The sequence below is a fragment of the Panthera onca genome, chromosome D1 (assembly GCF_046562875.1).
Source record: "Panthera onca isolate mPanOnc1 chromosome D1, mPanOnc1 haplotype 2, whole genome shotgun sequence".
In the NCBI taxonomy this organism is placed as follows: Eukaryota; Metazoa; Chordata; class Mammalia; order Carnivora; family Felidae; genus Panthera; species Panthera onca.
Genome location: NC_138348.1, coordinates 10594074 through 10617171, shown reverse-complemented (window position 1 = coordinate 10617171; position 23098 = coordinate 10594074). Strand labels below are relative to the sequence as shown.

Below are 23098 nucleotides of genomic sequence, written 5' to 3'. Positions count from 1 at the left end.
CATTTTTCATTCACCCCAGCATCCCATCTCCTGCTCAATCAATCCTTTTTGAATAATTATGTTAGACTTTATTCTTTAAGAACCTAGTGGAATCACCTCCGAGAATCAGCTCTGAGACAGCTTCCATCAGCAACACTAACTTCTCAGGGCGCTCAGATTAGAACAAAAGTAAACATGTCTTTGTCTTCTACACAACTTTCCTCTTTTCCAAGTATCCCCGACATCAGTTCCAAGTACTTGAGCTTTTATTCTCCTGGCTCAAACTTCCGGAGAGGTAGTTCAAATCGCTACCTGTAGCTAATCCTGTTATCTGTACCTTCTGAGCCAACCGTGTATTCTCCTAGTCTTCCAGGTTGTATTCCTCCCCAACCCGGCACCCCTCCCCATTCCCTGCAGGGTGTTTCCGTCCATCCTCTGGGCCCCTGCACTTGCCCTTGTTCCCCCAGCCACTCTAACCCACATCTCCACGGTTCTTTCCCCACCTCTCTGAGTCTTTCCCTATGTATCACACACTATCAGAGTGTTTTGTAAACATAATCCCTTCACTGTCACCATAAGCCTTTGGCATGGATACTATTTCCCCTTTCCCATGATGAGCTGACTAAAGGACAGAGAGGCTAACCAACTTGCCCAAGGTTACAACTAGCAAGGGGGAAAACAGGAATCTGAACCCGGAGTACCTGCATTAGATTCCACCATGGGCTCGGCCTTCCTTTTCTCTTTTCAAACGCCATCTTTAACATTCACATCTATAGCCTCACATCCGCCTCGGTTTGCTTTGTCTTTTGTTTTTACTTTTTATCTTGAAATTCTTTTAGATTCGGGAACAGACCGCTAACAGCACAAAAGCTCCCTGGCACCCACCTCTCACCTTCTCCCACGTTCTCATTTTATATAATCTTAGCACAATTACCAAAACCAGGAAACTGACATTTGTATGATACTATTAAATAATAAGCCTCAGAACTTATTTCACCAATTTTTCATACGGTATTTTTTATGTTTATATAGTTTATCGCGTGCATAGATTCATGTAATGACCAGCACGGTCAAAGCATCCCCAAAACACTACCTTGAGAATATAGAACGCTTCCATCACCACAAAGAAAGTCCCTCATGCTCTCCCTTCCTAGTTACACCCTCACCGCTAACCCTGGCAACCGTAGGTAGTCATTTTAAGACTGTACACGCTATAGATAAAATCATATGGCATGTAACCTTCTGAGATTGGCTTTTTTCGCTCAACATAATACTCCTGAGATCCATCAGCTACTGTAGACACCAACAGTTTATTACTTTTTATTACTGACTAGTATTCCACTGAATGGGTACACAGCTTATCTGCCACGATAGCTTTTTCCAGCCCCCTATGCTTCTGCTATAATAATCCAGTGATTCTCAAAATATGGTGGCCTCCCTTCAACTGGGAGTGATTATTAAAAACCCTGAACCCCATTTCAGACCCATTCAATCTGACTATCTGTGGGTTAAGACCGGGGGTTACGATATCTATGTTCAAATACTCCAATTCACACTGTAAAAATGGTTACTTTTTAGCTGTATTAAGCTAGACACCAAGTAGCTACTGTTGACATTAGAAATGGCGATGGTTAACTGGAATTCGGATTATGAAACACATTCTCCGGAGGCAATTAGTTACAGTGATTGACATTAGACCTTCTGCTAATTAGAGCAATAAATGTCATAATTTTTTTGAAAACGGGTGGCTTATTCCACAGCATTGGCATGTTAGAAATGGGTTCCCACTGGTGAAATGAAAGGTATTAATACTTCAGAAACTCCCCCACCCAACCTGACCCGAACAGAATACAAGTATCTGAAAATGTCTGTAGCCTTTACCCTTACTTATGCCATCAACTTGGAGGGCTCTGATGATAGGATCCTATCTCAGGAAGAAACTTGGTCTGCTCGGCCGAAGCTTTAATGCAGAACAGTAGGAAGAGAAGCACCTAAAAGACACAGAACCACAGAGTGTGAAAGTACTTTCTGTCATGTTCACTCATCAGAACGCAAGGCAGTGTCGGGCCCTGAATCGGCCCTCAGTGAATATCTAGTGAATTTTTAAATGTGCTCTGTCCTTCTGCACTTTAATAGTGTTAGCTAGAGTCACAAAACCAATTTAACCCTTACCTACTAGAATTCAAGGTCTTTCATAGACAAATGCTTTTAGGTTCAAGATATGTGAACCAAATAGACATACTGTACAAGCATTATTATAAGATTCCCAACTGTTGATTATTTTCTAGGATTGTACAATGTCAGGGGAGAAGCAGAAGGACATGTGTTCTTGTCTCTGAAGGTTCCACAATAATGTCCTGATATTCCAGAAAAAGAATTAAAACTGTAATGCAAAAAAAACAAACAAAAACAAAAAAAAAAAACCACTAAACTTGAAGGCCATCTGGTGATGAAATCTGTCACTTTTATGTCACAGTTACTTCTCCATACTGCACTTGTCACTTGAGGCTACAACTCAGGCTCAGAAACCACACACACACAGTTTCCAAGCCTTGTAAAAAGCCACACCATGGAAGCCACATGCGTTCATTCATGAGGGCACCTGGCCTCTGGCTAACTCCCCTCCTCTTGGTTGGCTCATATTTGACCTACAGTCTCAGAGACCCAGTTCACTGGAGGGGAATAATCTGAATATTTCTAAGCCAGGAGGACTGCAAAATGTTTTACAATGAAAAGATGAAAGGGCAAAAGCAAATGCCAGTGAGTTAGAAAAACAGAGTGTTTACAGACAGTGATGGCAGGTAATCTAACTTAACGGCAACCAGAAAGGAAATGGTGGATGGTTTTGACATTAGCATATCTGCAAAAAGCCATGACAAATCACCTTATGAATTTTATATCCCATCAAAAGTAGCTCCATAAATCAACAGTTAATCTTTCCAGAGTCCATTTTTTTAACCAAAAGAAAAAAAAATAGTTACTCTGTAACTGCACTAGATAAACTGTTGGAACTGACTACTGATGGCTTGAAGACGTGCACTGAGAATATGGCATCAATTACCTTATTATAAATGTTAAAATAACTATTGTGTATTTGCTGAAAATATTCTAAATCTCTCCTTTTCCTATAAACATACTGCTGTGTGATTGATTTCTCTACTCTGAGTATTATTAAAACAAAACAGAAACAGCTTAAAAATACATTATCCTCTGCAAGTAGCATTGCCTTCAGTACAATTTATATTAAGCAAACTAATAACCATGAAACAAGCTCATTTAAATGGGGAACTTTAGAAGCGCCTGGGTGGCTCAGTCAGTTAAGCGTCTGACTTCGGCTCAGGTCATGGTCTCAAGGTTCAAGGTGAGTTCAAGCCCTGCGTCAGGCTCAAGAGTCTGAAGCCTGCTTCAGATTCTGTGTCTCCCTCTCTCTCAACCCCTCACACTTTGTCACTCTCTCTCTCTCAAAAATAAGTAAATATTAAAAAAATATCTTTTAATGTGGAACTTCGAATTTTTAGTGACACACATAATGTGTGTTCCAAGCATGAGTATAGATTTTTAAAGTGGAAACTCTTGATTTACTCTGTAACTTTTCATTCAGCTTCAAGTTTGAAGACCAAAAGTTATGTGCAATATAATTATATTAATTGCTTATGAATCAGCGCCTTCAAATTTGTGACTCTTCTATTTTCCTATGTTATGACTGCTTTATTTTTATTATAACAATTTTGCGCCCACTGATTCTAACAAAAGAATTGGGCTTGACTTGTTGTCTTTTTTATTTTTCCTAGCGAATAATTCCTTTCACATTCCCCAAAAGTGTTAGTTCCCAATGGATGGAAAACACTTTTTTTTTAATGGTCTTTCTTCGCAGGTAGTTTGCGAAGCGCTGACCTGGAGGGCCGTTCTTGGCCAGTGCTCTGGTTCCTCCACTCCAACCGCAGAACCAGGGTGCAGCCTCACACCTGCCCAAAACCAAGCCTGTCTGAAATTCGGACCGTTGGTTCATTTCTTAGGAATCCGGCTCCACGATTTCCCCAGACCTGAAACTTTTAAAATGATCACTTACTTCCTAGAAAAGCTAACTAGAGAAGCGTTTTTGTTGTCCTTAAGTTATAATGACAGGGCTCTGGTTATACAATAGAGTTCTAATAAGTATACTCAAGTGAAAATTTCACTGCCTAAGAGAACAAATCATTTGATTCCATAATATTTTTGCCATGTGAGTTCACTCAGTTACTTATACGCAAAACTTAGAAGATTAGGATGTATGCAGTTTCAGAAACTGGCCAGCAATTTAACTGTTACTGTGTGACAAGGTGTCTTTTTTTTTTTTTTTAGTTTTATTTATTTTTGAGAGAGGGAGCACAAGTGGGGGAGGGATGGCTGTGGAGGTGGGGGGGGGGGGGGGCGGAGCAGGGAGGCGAGGACAGAAGATCTGAAGTGGGCTATGTGCCGAGAGCAGCAAGCCTGATGCGGGGCTCGAACTCATGAACTGCAAGATCATGACCTGACCCGAAGTCCCGACACTCATCCACTCATCCAACTGAGCCACCGAGGTGCCCCAACAAGGTGTCTTTATACAGGAACAAACAGGAGAAAACGGTAAACAGCTAGCCACTTTGCAGTATAAAGAAGCCACCTGAACCACTAGCCTGCACCGCTCAGAGGCTACATAAGACAGACACTACTTTGTGAATATGCACGGTGCTCTCTCACAAGGACCATACTACTCCTCCGGTCGTTTGCAGGTTTTGAGAAACCAGGTAAGCACAGATTAATGTACTTCTAAAATGATAATCTAGTGACAGCATAAAGTCAGTGAAATGGGCTATTAACTTGCCATAGAGATTTGGCAGGAAGAATTCAATGCAATACTGTTCCCTTTTTAGAGAAATGGAGTAGGGGTGTACTTTTAGTTGACCAAGAAATTAATATAGTTGATATGAATTACATGTGAATATTTGAAATCATGCTGAAAATCCAGAGAAAAACAGCAAGGGTATTACCCTGTTGACAAAAGAGAAGTAACTCTTTAAGAAAGGCGTGTTGGCAAATATAACTCGTGTATCAACATCTTAATTTCCTTCTGTGAAACAAAGGGATGTGATCAAAAAAGAGCAGATGAGAGAAATTTCCATTTGTGACCTGGTTACCCTAGGGAGTACCCCTAAGATAGGGAGCCTAGTGAGAGAACTGCACTCAAATGTGTCAAAAGGAAAATATTTGCATATTGAAGGGTCCAGGCCCAGTTTCCAAGCGATGTTACTACAGACAGAGAGCAGTCTGACTTCACTATGAAAGGCAGGTGTTACAACCTATGTCCAAGTGGTATTTGTGGAGACTTAGTATTTAGCATTTACTAGTTTTAACACCCTGGGCAAGTTACTTAACCTCCCTCTGACTCAGCTATAGAAAGTTCCCTCTGACTCAGCTTTAGTAATTGTTAGCTACATTATTATCATAATAATAGCAACTACTATCACATATCCCTTGTTTAGTTGGAAGTTCATTATCTAATGATATTAATTCCCACACTTTCTCTGGAGATCCTTTCAGTCACAGATCATATAATTGCAATCCCATGGGATACCACCATGGGCACAACCTTCTCTTAGCTAGTGGAGAAGATCACCGAAGGTAGAAAACACATGTTGTGGGGTGCCTGAGTGGCTCAGTCGGTTAAGCGTCCAACTTTGGCTCAGGTCATGATCTCGCAGTTCATGGGTTCCAGCCCTGCATCGGGCTCTGTGCTGACAGCTCAGAGCCTGGAGCCTGCTTCGGGTTCTGTGTCTCCCTCTCTCTCTGCCCCTACCCCACTTGCTCTCTCTCTCTCTCTCTCTCTCTCTCAAAAATAAATAAACATAAAAAAATTTTTTTAATAAAAAATAAAAAAAAAAAAAAAAGAAAACACATGTTCTGAAATACTTGTCTTTCTTGGTAGCCCTTATTTCGGAACTCTGAACTCTGAATAATGAGTTCCATATTCACTTAAGAAAGAAAGAAGCTTTTTCTTCCCTTATAAAAATGAAGTAAGCATTTTATTTTAAATAACTAGTAACATCTGTCACCTCTATTTAACGTTAAACTCGGTTTTACAAGAATGTTTTAAGCTAGTGAGGCACAAGGCATTATGGGACCAGGAAGGAGACACAACAATGCAGAAGTCTACTAATAAGTAAGATTTACTGCATGGAGGTAGGTCTGGAAGGCCACAGGAGAAGGGAAGGCATTCTAGGTTTAAAAAACACCATTTATTTTCACCTTTCTCCTTCCGTTGTCTGGATAACATGAATCATGTTAGTCATGTGATACTTTGCCAGACAAGTATCACCATGCCTCTGTGGCCTTTCTAAAATAACGCTGATTTCTTGTTTCTTTAATCACTTTCAGTCTTTGAGCAATGTTATTGCCTGAAACTGTCACTTTCCCAAGTTCACAGCATTCATAAATCTTCAGTATCTATTTTTCCATTTTAGAAAAATATATCAAAATGTAAAAACCACAAGAGAAAGAAAACTTCAACAGTACAGATAAGGAAACAGATAAGGAAAAAAAAAAAACATAGAAGAGGAATCTGTATTCACTCCACTAAGTCATTTGACATACATTTAATGAATCTTATCATGGTTGAGATGTTGTATAATACACAGGGCTAGAGATGGGACATTGGTCCCTGCCCAAGGATCTCTGCCCTCAAGGCATTCAGGTGTCACTGTGAGACAGTCCTGAAAATAAATAATCGAAATGTAATAGGACACTTCCCCAAAAAGGGGTACCATGTCACTATTAAGAATTACAATAATGGGGTGCCTGAGTGGCTCAGTCGGTTAAGTGTCCAACTTCGGTTCAGGTCATGATCTCATGGTTTATGAGTTCGAGCCCTGCATCGGGCTCTGCTCTGACAGCATGGAGCCTGGACCCTGCTTCAGTTTCTGTGTCTCCTTCTCTCTCTGCCCTCCCCCCACCCCCCGCCCCAACTCATGCTGTCTCTCTCTCTCTCTCTCTCTCAAAAATAAACATTAAAAATTTTTTTAAAAAGGAATTACAATACTTATGAGCTTACTGACATGAAAAGACGTTTAAAAAACATGAAGCTAAAAAATCCGGTTACGAAGTGTATATGCATTCTGATCCTAATTTAGGATCCTAATAGGATCCTAATTTCATCCTAATTTATGGTCCAAAATCATAAATGTCTCTATGTAAAATATGTATTTACAAACAAAATATTAAAAATCTAAATGAAAATATTATCATTGATTACATGTGGCTGGTGGGAGTATGGATGCTTTTCTTTGTTTCTTATCTACATTTTCCAATTTTGTTCATCTAACTTAAAAGGCGCTGAAATGCAGTAGGATGTTGCACTAATGAGTATCAGAGAGCGCCGAGGGGCTGGAAAAAAACGAGCACTTACGTGTTTGGGTGTGTCAGAAAGGGCTTCCCAGGACAAAGGGGAGGAAAGTGTAAAAGCGCAGCCTATTTCCAAGTTTACAGTTGGGTCCGCGTATCCACTTGGGGTGGAAGAGAGTCAAGGACAGAAGGACTTTGGAATTAAATAAAAAGAGGAGACAGCTTGATTTGAAGTAAGGACGTGAAAAGTGCCTCTAATAACCAGATAAACATCTCAGACTGGCACAGAACTTGGAAGAAAACGAGGAAGCAGATGGGTGCCAAAGGAACGGAGTAAGTCCACTGACACATCTCTGTCTCTTCCCCCAAATCAATGGGCGGAAAGAGCAGCAACGGTCTGTCCCCAGGTGGGCTCTCTACAGCATCCCGTTCTCTAGGCTGGAGGGATGAAGCTAACTCTGGACTCCAAGTCAGGCCAAGCAGATAAGTGAGGGAAAAGAGACCACGAGAGGGAAGAAGTGAAATAAGGGGAAAATGCAAAACAAGACAGAAATGAAAAAGAATGTCAGTTGCCCTAACACAGGATAAAGATACTTCAAGGGGAAAAAAAATCAAAAGTTAATGCTAAGAGAGATGACAGAGGAGGTTCAAATGTGTGCCATTCCACAAACATTAATCAACAAGGGGAAGCGATGTTCCATTTGTGAGCAATCTGATGATAATGCGGCTACCACAGGACTACAGAGCACGGCAGAAAGACTGTAGCGCTGCTTCTGCAACACTTTTTGATCGAGGCGCTTTGTTACGGGGAGAAAAAACCGTGGTGGGGAAGATCACTCATTTTCACTAGGTCTGTATTCCTGTTTATGTATGCACGGGGGGCGGGGGGGGGGGGACGCCGTAGAAATGATTTAGAACTTTGATCCACTGTGTGCTACAACCTCTTCTCAAAGATGGCGGTCATCCTCACCCTGTAACGTTAAAAGTGACATTCATGTGGAAGGGAGGAAAAAAGAAACTAGAATAAAGTAAACGTTTCCAATTTTTATTTGCAACAGTCCTGTGCTTTTGATCTCATTGGACCTATTTTTTTTTTTAGTGTTTACTTATTATCTTGAGAGAGAGAGACAGACGCCAGCAGGGGAAGAGCAGAGAGACAGGGAGACACAGAACCCGAAGCAGGCTCCAGGCTCTGAGCTGTCAGCACAGAGCCCGATGCGGGGCGTGAACTCACGAACACGAGATCATGACTTGAGCTGAAGTCGGACGCTTAACCGACTGAGCCACCCAGGCGCCCCTCATTGGACTTATTTTTGATGTGTTCTTTGGGTTTACAAATAATTACAGTTGCCCTAATTTTTAGAAGAAAGGACAACTGATAGTAAATATTTTACCAACGGTCAAGAAAAAATATCGCACAAAAGGCGCTATTGATGAAAACAGTCATTTCATTGGTTTCCCTTTTCCTCCATCATTTTCAGGATTATCTTCATTTCAACTGAATTATTATTTAGTTATTCCCCTGAGCATTTTCCCTTCCCTTTGTACCAACTAGGTAACCAGTAGAGCTGTTTGTACATTAAGTCATTTTAGCATAAAGTCAAAGGATCGAGACTGGCTCAGCTCTTTAAACCTTTTTCTACAAGCAGTACTTGCCCCCATAAGAATGCATCTAAGACTAGCATACTCTTTATAAACTATTAATAGTCTGGATTCTATATGGAACACACAGGCCTTAGTCCAAGAAGTAAACAGCAGATATGAAATCAAAAAAATGTTGATAAATAAATGAAAAACCTTGAAATTTCTTATTAAATTTCCCAATGAAACAAACAAAAATGACAATGATCAACAGGAAAGGAAGGAGGTAACGAGAGCACCTCCATGCACAGATCATTTAATTGCTGTAACACTTAAAGAAAAAAATCTTAAGAAAAATTTTGTTCTGGTTAATTACCGAACCATGAGCTCCCATCTCCTAGCTCCTTGGTCTTGGCACTGACCTTTTGAGTTCAATCTCCATCATACACTTTTCATATGCCCACATCCCCTTCTTCAACCTAGACTTTGGGTTCTGAGAATAGAATGATAGTTACCTTTTATCAAGCTCCATATGGGCACCGTTCCAACAGCTTCACAGGAATTAAGATTACCTGATCTTCATACCTGCCACTCCGAATGACATCGTTAGTCTCATTTCATAGCTGAGACACAGGGACTGATAACACGGATTTGGTTAAGAAAGCTGCTCCAGGCCCCAGAGTTAGTGAAGGAGCAGATGGGGAGTTAGGGAAATAGCACATTGATAGGGCCTGAGCACTAAATAGTCACAGAAGTCACATCCATGGGTTATAAAATCTCATATTCTCAAATGTTATTTGAGAGCTATAGGGAGTCACTCCAAGAATCACAGCTATGGAACTGTTTGTTTGTTTGTTTGTTTAAAATAAACCTTTTGTGGGGCACCTGGATGGCTCAGACAGTTAAGCGTCCGACTTCAGCTCAGGTCACCATCTGGCTGTTCATGAGTTAGAGCCCCACGTCGGGCTCTGTGCTGACAGCTTGGAGCCTGGAGCCTGCTTTGGATTCTGTGTTTCCCTCTCTCTCTGCCCCTCCTCTGGTCACACTCTGTCTCTCTCTCTCTCTCTCTCTCTCTCAAAAATAAATAAGTTTTTAAAAAAATTAAAATAAATAACCTTTTGTGAATTAAAATGTGTTTCTGCTCTGAAAAAGTAATCCCTTTGTACTCAGAGGTTTCCAAAATGTGTTTTCCACCTTTCCCCTTAATTTTCCACCTTTTTCAGTTGTATCTAGCACCTAAGCAGCTCAAAGCTAAGGGTTACAAGTGTAGGTTCTGATGCAATTCTCTCACTGTACGATGAGGATGATATTAATACCTACCTCATCGGGGGCAGCAGGGGTGGTTAAAGACTAAGAGAGATAATATATTTCATCAGCTTGGCAGTAATGGAGCCAACCCATGAAGTTCTAATAGGTACAACTCTAAGAACTTTACACGGAATAACTCCTTAATACTCCAAGTAACCCTATAAGGAAGGTACTCCTATGATCCTCATTTTACAGATAAGAAACTAAAGCAAAGAGGGGTTAGCAAGCTTGCCAAAGACACAGAGCTGATGTCAGAGCCAGGATTCTAACCCCAAGTTCTTGCTCCTGACCATGACACCCTACTGTGCCTATAATAACTGTTTCATAAAATGCTAGCTCTCTAGACAGCTCACTTGAGGCTGAGGCCTTACCAAGTTAATCACTGAACCATTAAGAAGTCAGTCTGGCTTGTAAAGTCTTCTCCATGCATCAAAAGACTATAATTCTGGGGCACCTGGGTGGCTCTGTCGGTTAAGCGCCCAACTTCAGCTCAGGTCATGATCTCACAGTTTGGGGTTCGAGTCCTGCATCAGGCTCTGTGCTGTGTCACAGCTCAGAGCCTGGAGCTGCTTTGGAGTCTTTGTCTCCCTCCCTCCATCCCTTCCCCATTCATGCTCTCTCTCTCTCTCTGTCTCAAAAATAAACAGGCCAGCTCTGCCAGCATCCAGAGTGAGCAGGGTGGTTGGAATGGGGAGCTCCACACCAACAACCAAGAGCTCAACCTTCTAGTCCTGGTTCTGCCACACATTTTCTATGTAACCTCAACCACGGCGTTTAACCTGTATTGCTCCAAATTCTCTTCTGTAAACCCAAGGTAAAAGACAAAACAATTGGCAAGACTCTGAAATTTCAGGATTCTACGACATAGTCTGAATAAGCGTCACTGATTAAACACCAGTGGAGGAATGCGCCAAGCAGACTACTCATACTTCACACAATGATGCAGGCATTCAGCACTCCTACTTTTTTAATATTTATAATGCACAAGAAAATGGTTTGGGAAGGAGGTCTTAAAAAAAGGAATCTAAGGACACTGAACACAAACTTTTTTAAGTATCATATATTTTTTTTTTCAAGGGTAAATAATGATTACTGTCCATATATAGTTGTGCTGGTTGATTTCCAACAAAATGCCCCTTGGCCACAAAGGACCCGAGATACTCTGTGCTTCCAGAGGACAAAAATGAATAGGGAACCTCAAGAGTATTTTTCCTATAGAACAAGACGATCAATTTAATTGGCCATATGTGAATTATCTATTTGGAAAAGCAGTGACAGATTATTTTAAATCTTGGACCGCTTTTTTACCATCCAATTGTATCCTTGGCCCCTGTATTAGTTTTCTATTTATTGCCATAATAAATTACCATAAACTTAGTGGCTTAAAACAATACAAATTCTCTGACAGTTCTGTAGCCCACCAGTTCCACTGAGCTAAGATCAAGGTGTGGGCAGAGCTGCATTCTCTCCTGGAGGCCCTAGGAAGGAATGTTTCCCTTGCTTTTTCCGGCTTCTAGTGGCCACCCTAGTCCTTGGCTCCCAGCTCCTTCCTCCACTCCAGGCCAGCAGCACAGCCTCTCTCCAACCCTGCTTCCATCTCCACACCTCCTTCTCTCTCTTCTACCTCCCTCTTCCACTTTTAAGGACCCTTGCGATTACACTCGGCCCACCCAAATAACCCAGGAAATCTCCGTTTAAGGTCAGCTGATTGTCAACCTTAATTCCATTTGCAACTTTAAACCCCATTTGCAACTTTAAACCCCCTTTGCCGTGTAACCCACCATATTCACGGCTTCCTCGGTTAGAATGTGGACATCTCTGGGTCAGCCCACCACCATCCCTTCCCTCCCTCTGTTGTCCTTCAGAAGCACTGAACTCAGGGAAGGTTAATATGTATAAATACTTCACAAAATTGAACAATCATTGGAAAATAAAACCATCCCTGTCTTCCCCCTCCTTCGCTTCCTTTGAACTATAGGAGGTATACCTTCCAAAGTCAAACGAGGATCGTGTTTACATTGGTTGTCATCACCCACTATTTGCTCACTTGCTCTACAGTGTTCACACAGAAAACTGACACTTGACAAGATTGTCTTTAATTTCTTTCATGGGTAAATTTACAAGTTTGTTATGTTTTGTAGTACTTAGGACATAGTGATGTCATCCCAGCCAACAAACCAACCTCAAACATATGAAACCACACTCAGTCCTTACCCACCAAGCAACACCATGGCTCCTGGGTCTCCACCACCCCTGGGTTTCACGCACCCCACAAAACAAGCTCAGAGTGCCCAGCCTCCCTTCTTTGGGTCTCCAGGAATCATCACCAAGAGTCAGCAGGGCCAAGGAAACATACAAATGGTAAACCCAGCTACAGGAGCAGCAACCACAAACTTTAGAGAAGAAGCAAAGATACTAGGGGTAAGTCTACTTACTATGAGAATTTTAATTTTGCATTTGCAAGGTTTGATTGTGCTTATAAGTTATAGGTGGAGAGAAGTTTGTGATCTCATGACCTACATGTCCAATCATTAAAAATTTCTGAACACTCTTCTAGAAACTGTATAGTGGGGGATGACAACCAATGTAAATAAATAAAGAAGCATAAAAAGTATAAGAAGTACCAGGCAGTGAAGGGCAGGGGTAGCAATTTCAAGTTCTGAGCAAAGACAGGAAGGGAGGAGCACACCATGCAGACATCAGGGCAAGAGCTTCCAGGTAAAGTTGGAAAGGCCTTTAGAGGAGAACATGCACTGTGTCTGGGAAACAGGAAGGAGGCCGGTTAAGTAGAACAGTATGATGGGGGGAGGTGGTCGTCTCAAGGAGGACAGAGGAGGGGTGGGGGCCAGACCCTGTGAGGCCTGGAGGACAGAGGCTCTGGCTTGTACTCTGAGTGGAAATGGGGAGCCACTGGGGCATTCTAACTGGTAACAGAGAGGCGTTCAGGGGAAGGACTTTAAAGTGATGGTTGCCGTTTTGTTTGTAAAAGTTCCAGTTGACAGAAGCTATTTAGTTTCCCTGAAGACTGTACATCTACACTATTAGTAGCCCCCAAGCACCACAACAGTACAGGAGCCGCAGGTGGTAAGACTTGGGGCATCTGCCCCAGCAGACTCAGAACGTAAAGTAGCTGTGGCCAAACATCAAGAGTGAGTTAAATGACCAAATTACCAAATCTGGCCTGTAGGCAAGTTCGGTCAGTATATGGTACAGCCAGGGTGATACCAGGAGAAGAGTAGACCAGCATTAACCCAACATCTAACTGCCATCAAGATGATGGCAAGGGTGAGGATAAGAAGCCTGAGGTCAGATGACTGAACTTCTTCTCTAAAGAAGAGTCTGTAAAAGCCAAATATAATGCCTAATCACTTCAACTGAGACCGTGGTTGGCTAAAAGAGGCCCATGACACCTCTGAAGTTCTATACAAAAGTGTGATGTGTGTATGGATGGATGTTTAAGAATGGTTTTTCAGGGAGAAGGCTCATAGCTTTCATTAGCCTGAATTTCAAGGAAATTCATTATTCAAAGAAAATATGAATCTCTTAGCACTATTTAGGAAGCTGTGATTTTTTTTCCAACTCTGATTCAACTTAATAACTTAACTGTACTCAACAGAAAGCTACTGAAGAAATAAACACAGCAATCTTTGTTATCTGCAGTCTTCTTGGGCAGATTAAGGCATACGTTTGGGAAGAAACAAATGGTAAATCTCCAGTTAACTTCTGGCTCAATCTAACAGTTCTTATTTCTCACAAATGTGCTCATCCAGGATGAAGGAAGGTGCTCTAAGAGGTACAAAGATGTATTCCCTGTCTTTGAGGATATGTCTTGGCCAACAAGAAAATGTTTGTGCACCTAAGATTTTTTTTAAAAAAGAACAATATAAACAAGCATAAAACCAAGTAATAAGGTGTATAATCTATATCATAAGATAAAACAGGAATTTAGAAAGAAAGAAGAGCTTACGCTGACCAGTATAATCGAGATGACTTTGTGGAGAGGTGGAGCTGAACCTTCAGGGAGGCTGGATGCAATACTTAAGACACAAGTTCTGGAATCAATTTCCTATATTAAATTTCCAGATCTGCTCTTCAGTAATTATATGACCTTGGACACTGCTGTGTTCTGAATGTCCTCCCAAAATTCCTATGTTGAAATCCTAACTTTAAAGATAGTATTAGGAGGTGGGCCTTTGGGAAATACTTATTGGATCATGAAGGAGGAACTCTCATGAATGGGATTAGTGACTTACAAGAGAGGCTCCTGAGGGATCCCTAGCCTTTTCCGGTATGTGAAAACACAGTGACAAGTCCCCCGCTATGAACCAAGGAGAGAGCCCTCACCAGAAGGCAACCACCTTGAACGTGGGACTTCCCAGCCTCTAGAACTGTGGGCATAAATTTCCGTTGTTTATAAGCTACCCAGAAGGTAGCACAGTATTTTGTTACAGCAGCCTGAGAAAACTAAGACAGACAGCTCTGTGTCTCCATCCAATCGGTTGGAAGATTACATGAAACAATAAAAGTGAAGGGTTTAGAATATTATCGAACATGTACTTAATGCCCCATAAATTCACCGATACTTCCTTCATTGATATTTTCTCCACAACAGGGATTTCCCAAGCAAAACAGGTCCATTTGGAACGGCCATCAAAGTTACAGCATTTTTTGGGGGGCGCCTGGGTGGCTCAGTCGGTTAAGTGTCCGACTTCGGCTCAGGTCACGATCTCACGGTCCGTGGGTTCGAGCCCCGCGTCGGGCTCTGTGCTGACAGCTCGGAGCCTGGAGCCTGTTTCGGATTCTGTGTCTCCCTCTCTATCTGACCCTCCCCCATTCATGCTCTGTCTCTCTGTCTCAAAAATAAATAAACATTAAAAAGAAAATTTTTTTTATTTTTTTATTTTTTTTTTTTCAACGTTTTTTATTTATTTTTGGGACAGAGAGAGACAGAGTATGAACGGGGGAGGGGCAGAGAGAGATGGAGACACAGAATCGGAAACAGGCTCCAGGCTCCGAGCCATCAGCTCAGAGCCTGACGCGGGGCTCGAACTCACAGACCGCGAGATCGTGACCTGGATGAAGTCGGACGCTTAACCGACTGCGCCACCCAGGCGCCCCAGAAAATTTTTTTTAAAAAAAAGTTACAGCATTTTTTCCCAGGGGCACCTGGGTGGCTCAGTTGGTTAAGCATCTGACACTTGATTTTGGCTCAGGTCATGATCTCACGAGTTTGTGGGCTCAAACCCCACGTTGGGCTCTGCACTGACAGTGTGGAGCCTGCTTGGGATTCTCTCTGTGTCCCTCCCTCATGCATGTGTGCTCTTTCTCTCTCTCTCAAAATAAATAAATAAACTTTTTTTTAAGCATTTTTTCCTAAGAGTCTTTTAGAGGCTCTCAGGGGACACCATTGCATGCTTAACCACGCACCTGAAGAACTCTCCTTGGGCCATCCTTACAAGCCTCCCCAAATACCTCAAACAAGGCCTCTGCTGAGGGCCTGGCTCCAGCGTCTGCCAAAACCTCTGTGGCCCACCTCCTGTGGTACAGGTATATATGCATGAAGGACAGCCATGCATCTTGACGGAGCTGACAACAAAAAAGCAGCAGCAGCAGTGACAGTGATGCCTCATTCATACCTGAAAATGAAGAAGCAACCTGAAAATGCCCGTTTTCTTTTTTCAGGCAATCCAGATCCTGATTGGATTGATGCACATTGGTTTCAGAATTATTTTAGGTTTAATGGACGCCATTTATGGACTAGTTTTTGCATTTCTTTCCTTTGCTTTTATTAGCGGATATGCGATCCGGGGTGGCATCTCTGTGAGTAGACTGCTAGAACACCTCTCCTTCTCACTCTATCAGATACCGCTGTCCCGAGCCTATGCATAGCCCATTTTTTTATATAAGCCCCACATCCGATCCACTGTAAAAGTGAGATATAGCAGCTCTGGTTGAGTATTTTAAAAAGAAGAGCTTTTCTTCTCCATTTTAACCTGCAGTTTAAACTCATACCCTCAAGTTTACACTGATCAAGTAACCAACAAAGTTTTAGTTCCTGATTATGTTTTAGATGGAAATGTATGTACTGGGTGGAGACAGGCAAAAGGAGGCGATCGGGAACATGATTAAAACATGCAAACGATCATGACAAGAGACGGAGCTGTGAGCTCAGAAGTCATCACACATGGTAAGCTCACAAGAGAATGAGTTCTTTACATGCGAGAAACTAAGGAGAGAAAAAAAGGGAGAAGTCCAAAGGAAACAATCTCAGAAAGGTACTCCAGAAAATGGAGAAGTATGAGAGGAACTTTCGACAGGGAAACTAGATGAACATAAAGAGACCAATCTTTCCTACTAAAAGAGAAGCTCCCACGACCAAAGAACCCATCTTTCACAAATAAATGTGTCTGTTTCTACAGTTCATTGCTACCAGTGCTCTCTATATACTGGCATCCAAGCAGTTTTCCCCTAGTCTGGTTAAGTCAGAATGTTTCTACTTTTTAAACTCTTTGAAAGATTCATTTAATTGATCTGGAGAGGAAAATTGAGAAAGTGGACTCAGAAAATGCAAAGGGGAGCACTCTTTCCCCAAAAAATATTTCTACCGGTTGCCTCCATGGTATGTGTGCCCCAGCACGGTCCACACAATTTGCCACTCAGAAATGGCAGAGCCCCACGTCCTGACTGTCTGACTCCCAAGAGCGGAAACTGGTATAGGTAAGGTTTTTAGCTTTATCCTGGGGCTCCCTGGTTCCACTGGGTCACACTGCATTAGGGGAACTCCAAAGCAGAATATAGGAGCCAGGAAATACCCACCCGCCACTTTGGTATCAAAGACTCTCTTATTCATTTGCCACTTCTCAGTTCTGCCTTGCCTTGTATTTTTATTTTTTATTTGCACACAGCCTATTTTTACTCAGATGTGACTTTTGTTTTACAGTTTGTTAAGTCATCACTGAAAGCACCAATTGGGTACAGAAAAAGTTTATGAAACCAATCACTGAGACAGGTCTTTCAACTCTCTTGGCCACAGCTCCCCACCTTTGGCAATTTCCTGGTCTACTTTTCAAACAGGAGCAGGAACGTGATTTGCCAAGACATGGTGACAACCAGAGCAGAGGTGGTTTCAGGATTATATTTAATCCGGCGCAGGAGGAAAGAATGGAAAAATGGGAACACAGAGTCCTGCTGCTCAAGTTCTCCTAGACCAGACACTAAACTAGACACTAAACGCTAGACTAGAGACTGGACTAGGGACTAGGCTAGACTAAACGAAACTAAAATCAGTCTAACCTCGATTAACCACTCCTGTCGTCATCTAAAAAACAAAATAAAGCACCCTTTCTCTGCATCATTTATGGATCCTTCCCTCTAACTGAGGTTGTCCAGGCACAGAATCTGTCCATTTGGAGAAGACAGCTACTAAAATGGTACCTGAAGCAATTTTTCCAGCAGCATTTTAGAGGCCCGTGGAGAGACCCTAAGGCATGCCAAAGCTCTTGTGAATTCTAAAAAGAACTAACTCAGCCACTGCTAGCAAGTTGGCTGAAGACTTGGCTTCCCAATTATCCTGCTGCGTGTCGAAATCTTCTTGTAGAAACTGAAGAAAATTTTGTACTCTACCCATACATCTCTACCCACAAAAGCCTAATGACTTCCTCATTCTAAACCTGGGGTTTTTTTTACCGAGTCCCTAGAACGACTTCAGGGTTTTCGTCAATTTCTAAATTTATCAGCAAACATGTCTTTGCAGACACGCTTTTCCATCTATGTAACACTGGATGCTTTGTTGTACTACCTTGTATGGCGGTTTTAGGAGTTCCATGAGACAATGTACGTAAATGATTTCACACAATGCGTGCCGCAGAAAAATGCTCATTGAAGCTTTATTTGTTGTTTTAGTATTTTAAACCGGGAACACAACTGTTATTGTGTGTGAGGCTTTTAGACAAACGCGATGGATGAGCTTCTGCTCTGTATTATGTACCTTTTTCTACAAATACTAGAAGTACGCTACCTTCACTCTGCATACAGCACAGTTTTCAAGAAAACTCAGAGAGGCAGGAAAAACAAGTCATTTCGACTTCAAAATTTGTTTGAAGATTTCAAGGATTGAGAGCCATTATATTTAACTGATTCTTATTTCATTTTGCTTCGTTTTTCTCCCACGTATGATTTCTTTTTCCTGTCACCTCCGTTAGATTAAAGGCAGCCTAGGCATGAACACGGTCAGTGCGATCTTTGTCTCCACTGGAGTGACTCTGCTGCTGCTGGATGCGGGTATGAATGGGATCCTCAGCCAAGACTGCTGGGCAATCGTAAGTATCCCATCATCCACCACACGTCTCCTCTCTGGCCACTCTCACACGTATCTCTCATGACTGTATAGCAGCCCCACTACTATGTCACAGGATCGCTAGGACTGTAGAATAAAGTGGAAGAGCCACCTCTGCAGATGGATTGGGGCAGAAAGCACACCCTCTATTGCTTTCACTGTTGATCACATGAACGATGGGGAAGACAGCTAAAGAGACTTAAAGACGCCCAGACAGTATTTCCTAGAGGTTTGAAATTCTGCGTAACAAAGACGGTCAAGTTATGGAGTAGTTTCATTTTAGACTGAGAACGGGATGAAGGGAAACTGGCCACGTCAAGGATGTTCAACTTGTATTAGAGAAATTCGAAAAATGAAGCAACTTGAAAATGAAGCACATGCCTCTCAATGTTCTCCAAACAGAATCATCCATTCATTACCACAGTCAGGCAAAGCATGGACTCTGACCATTTCCCCAAGAGCCAAGTGCACAGAAGTGCTTATAAGAAGGCAAGGATATGAGGGGACTTCTTGGTAACTACCACAGAGTGAAGCAAGAACACAATATATATCCTCTATAATACCAAACCAAAGAACACAAATTACTCAAAAATCGCCATTTAAATAGGCATCCAAGTGAAAAACCAAATGATTCTGCTGCGTCTCAAGGTGGCAGAGCACAGCTCCTGACCTGGTTTCTTACTCCCCAGAAACAAAACTAGCAAAAGCAGGAAATGACAATATACAGAGAAGTCTCGCTAATGCTCTCCGATCGAGGGCTAAGGAGACTTAGGTGGAGAGCAGTCAATTCTAAGAAGGCATACAGCAAATCCTGAATGCTAAAAGCCCTTGGTATCCCAGGACCTCAAGAGAAGTAGGAAAGGTCACCAGAGTTAACTTCTTCCAGTGCACCTTGAAAACCTGAAGGAGTGAGCAGAAATCCACAGGAACAGGATATACCTCTGACCTTGGAGCAAGTGTTACTATAGGCATTTCTCAAAAGAAAGAGAGAGCAGAGCCCACATTCGCCAGCAAGAACTGTGCTCAGTGCCAGCTAAGCTATTTTTCTCACTGCTACAGCTGCATAGTTAGCATTGAGCAAAATGTACACAAAACTGTATCTAGCCCTTAAGTTGAAGCTGGAAACAAGGAAGACAAAGTGGACAAAGTTAAGGAGAAATATAATCGGGGAAAACTCACCTGTACTGTGAGGTTTGTATCTGAACAAACATAAGGCCTATATACAGTTGTTCACTTGAAGAATGAGAAAACTGAAAAAAGTGGTAGGAAACTATCTAAATACATCAGAGTGATTAAAGGAAGAAATGGAAGGAAAAAAAGGAAGAGAGGAGGAAAGAAAACTTAAGATTCCCGTGGGTTAATGGGTCACCAGAAACACTCAGATGCCTATTACTTACTTTGAATAAAAGATACACTTACTTTGAAAAAAGATACAATTCAACTGATTAGAACAAAAGACGTATCAGATGATAAAATGGATGCAAACACACGTGTCTTCCCTCTTCCTCACAAGATGTGCCCTGGTTTGATGGAGATGTGAGTCACACAAATGAGGAATCCACTGAGTGTCCTCGTTCTCGTGGTTAGATTCCTTACTAGTCTGGGCAACCACTTCCTTAAATTTTAGCTCAAATTCCTGTTCTCTGACAGAACGACTCTACTCTGTGATTAACACATGAACCAGCTCTTTGGTTTCAGGTATTGGTATTCAATCCCAGGTATAGGTTTTTCCATTTAACACAGAGACAACAAAAGAAATTTCCAATAGCAGGTCAAGCCATGTTATACCATGTCGCAGCAGTGGCACACGTAACAAGCAAAACAATACCACCAACAAAAAACAATACGGGAGAAAACATTACCCAATTATCAATAGAAGATTTCTCATGAGCATTTTTATACTACTGAAAATCATTAATTAATAAGAAAATAAAATGGGGGGGCCTGGGTGACTCAGTTGGTGGAGCATCCGATCTTGATTTCGCCTCAGGACATGATCCCAGGGTCATGGGATCAAGCCCTGCATCGGGCTCTGCTTTGAATGCGAAGCCTGCTTAAGATTCTTTCTCTCTCCCTCTGCCCCTCTTCCCACTTGTGCACGCTTTCTTTCTCTCTCTTCTCTCTCTCTGTAAGAGAGAGAGAAAAGAAAATGACAGGATGAAATAAAAAGACCTGTGGCACTAGAGAAACCAAGTAGCCCAAACCATTACAGATCTAACAAAGAAATCACACACAGCAAGAAACACAATGGGCTCAATAAATATGGTAGAGAGAAAACCTGCTATCACAGTCTTCACAGAAGACAATGAGACAATGAGAAATACAGTAAATAGAAAGAAGATGATAAACATGGCAAGTTTCATCCAACATAATAATACTTGGTTTCCCTGAGTAGAGAATCCAACAAATGGTACAGAAAAAAAGTAACCAGGGATACTGAGTAAAAAATCCTGAACGAAGAGAATCACTGAATTTTTACGTTGAAAGAGAATAACCTATCTGGGAGAAAGACACGTAAACTCATTGAGAAAGATGCATAGATATAGACCCTTGTTAAGGTATCAAGTATAACAACAGATTCGTTAAGGTTTTAGGCAGAGAAATCCAATCACCTATAAGCTGGAAGAAAAGTCAGCGTGACTCAGTGTCCACCACAGCAACATGCAGGGAGGAGAGACAATGGAGCAATGTCATCAAGTTTTTGGTGACAAAAAACTGTGAGTCAAGAATAACACATCCAATAAAATTCTTGAACAAGGCTTATTCAACCACACATGATGTAAATTAAATCAAGAACTCAGAAAGGCAGGGAGAAGTTGTATAAAAAGATTAGCAAGGAGCGCTAAACCAATGAAATGATCATCTGGGACTGGAAGACTGAACAGCAAGGGAAATGACAGCTACAGGAGTGAATATAAAGCTTTTAATGTTCACCCACTCCCCCCACCAAAATAAGTGAAAAGTGACAGAATCACGAAAGTCTGAAAGGTGAAGAGAGGTGAGATGAGACAGATGTCAGAGTGCCCAATCGCCTTATTCTTCGTAAGCAATCATTTCACACTAAAATTGAAACGGGTAGGTTTAAAATTACTTCAACTTCTTCATGGATTTCATACACTTTTAGTTGTAATTTTAGCAGACTTAATTTACTTATTTCTATTCTTTTAAAATCAAATGGTATTTACAAACTTCAAAACAGTAAGTACAAAACAATTCCATTCTTGAAGAGTTCTTGCTGTCTCACGACACATCCATTTTTCTATCTGCCTTTTGGCCTCTACATAGAGTTCTAGAAAAACAGGCAGAAAATATTAATTTTGCTTATTTCTAGGCAGTGACATTAGGGAGGATTGATTGTTTTCTATATGGCTTAATTTTTTTTTTAATAAGCAGGTAACATTTTTATAAAAACAAGAAATCCATTGGGGCGCCTGGGTGGTGCAGTCGGTTAAGCGCCCGACTTCAGCCAGGTCACGATCTCGCGGTCTGTGAGTTCGAGCCCCACGTCAGGCTCTGGGCTGATGGCTCGGAGCCTGGAGCCTGTTTCCGATTCTGTGTCTCCCTCTCTCTCTGCCCCTCCCCCGTTCATGCTCTGTCTCTCTCTGTCCCAAAAATAAAAAAAAAATAAAAAAAATAAAAATAAAAAACAAGAAATCCATTGCAAAGAAAAACAGTGCACTTCTTTTCCAATGTTTCTAAACAGTCTGCTGGAGAAAAGGAAAGTCTTGTGGCATTTTAAAGAAAATTCAAAATTAATTCACATTTCCCTGAAATAAACATTTGTTGATAACACAGAAACAATCATGGAGTAAGCTGAGCATGAACAGTGGCACCTTTGATGAGCCAATAACTTTTTGAAGCCTGCGGGGAGCCCTCCTGATGAGTCAAAATTTCAGCGTGTTTTTTTCTTGATCTCAGATTCCTTTCTGGGAAAGGAATCTCAGCCCTGCTGATCATCTTCTCGGTCTTGGAGTTCTGCACAAATTGTACTGTAGCCCATTCTGCCAACGAAGCAATCACCAAGACCAGCAGGGTGAGCTGGGCCTCTTCTCTGTAAAATAATTGAGTATGTGCTGGAGGAAGAAGAGCAGCAGTCAAGTCCCACCGCAGGTTCACAAGAGCTCACCTTGAGTCAGGGGAGGGAGAAAGGGCTGGGGACCAGGACTGAGGAGGACTGTAGTAACCATAGTGCTTCTTTTATTCTTTCTTCCCAGCCTGTCCTGGTTATTCCAAATGTGTATGCAACCAGTACCTTGGCACCAGAGTCTTCCTCAGCTCCTCCCAGAGACGATGGCCACCTCGCTTATGCCATTTAAAACAAAAAAGAGCACCAGAAAATCTCACGGGGTTAAACTGCTCTGCAGGAACTTCTTAAGAAACTGTCCTCCACAGTCCACGATGATCGCTGATCTTTGAAGACTGTGTTTGAGATTCTTCTTACTTTGTCACTAATGATAACCGCATGTATTTCCCTGACACAGGTTCTTCCCACATACCACTACCACACTGGCAAAGGCGAAGGACCGGAAGACTGAACAT

General features: G+C 41.8%; 1 protein-coding gene across 1 annotated transcript; it reads left to right on the top strand.

Annotated features, from left to right (window-relative positions):
* Window positions 1-12381: 12381 nt before the first annotated feature.
* On the top strand, window positions 12382-22875 carry LOC144612882 (membrane-spanning 4-domains subfamily A member 12-like). The gene is made up of 5 exons (XM_078432642.2): window positions 12382-12645; window positions 15907-16044; window positions 18426-18540; window positions 22480-22592; window positions 22774-22875. The coding sequence occupies exons 1-5, from the start codon at window positions 12382-12384 to the stop codon at window positions 22873-22875; spliced, it is 732 nt and encodes a 243-aa protein (XP_078288768.2).
* Window positions 22876-23098: the final 223 nt, after the last annotated feature.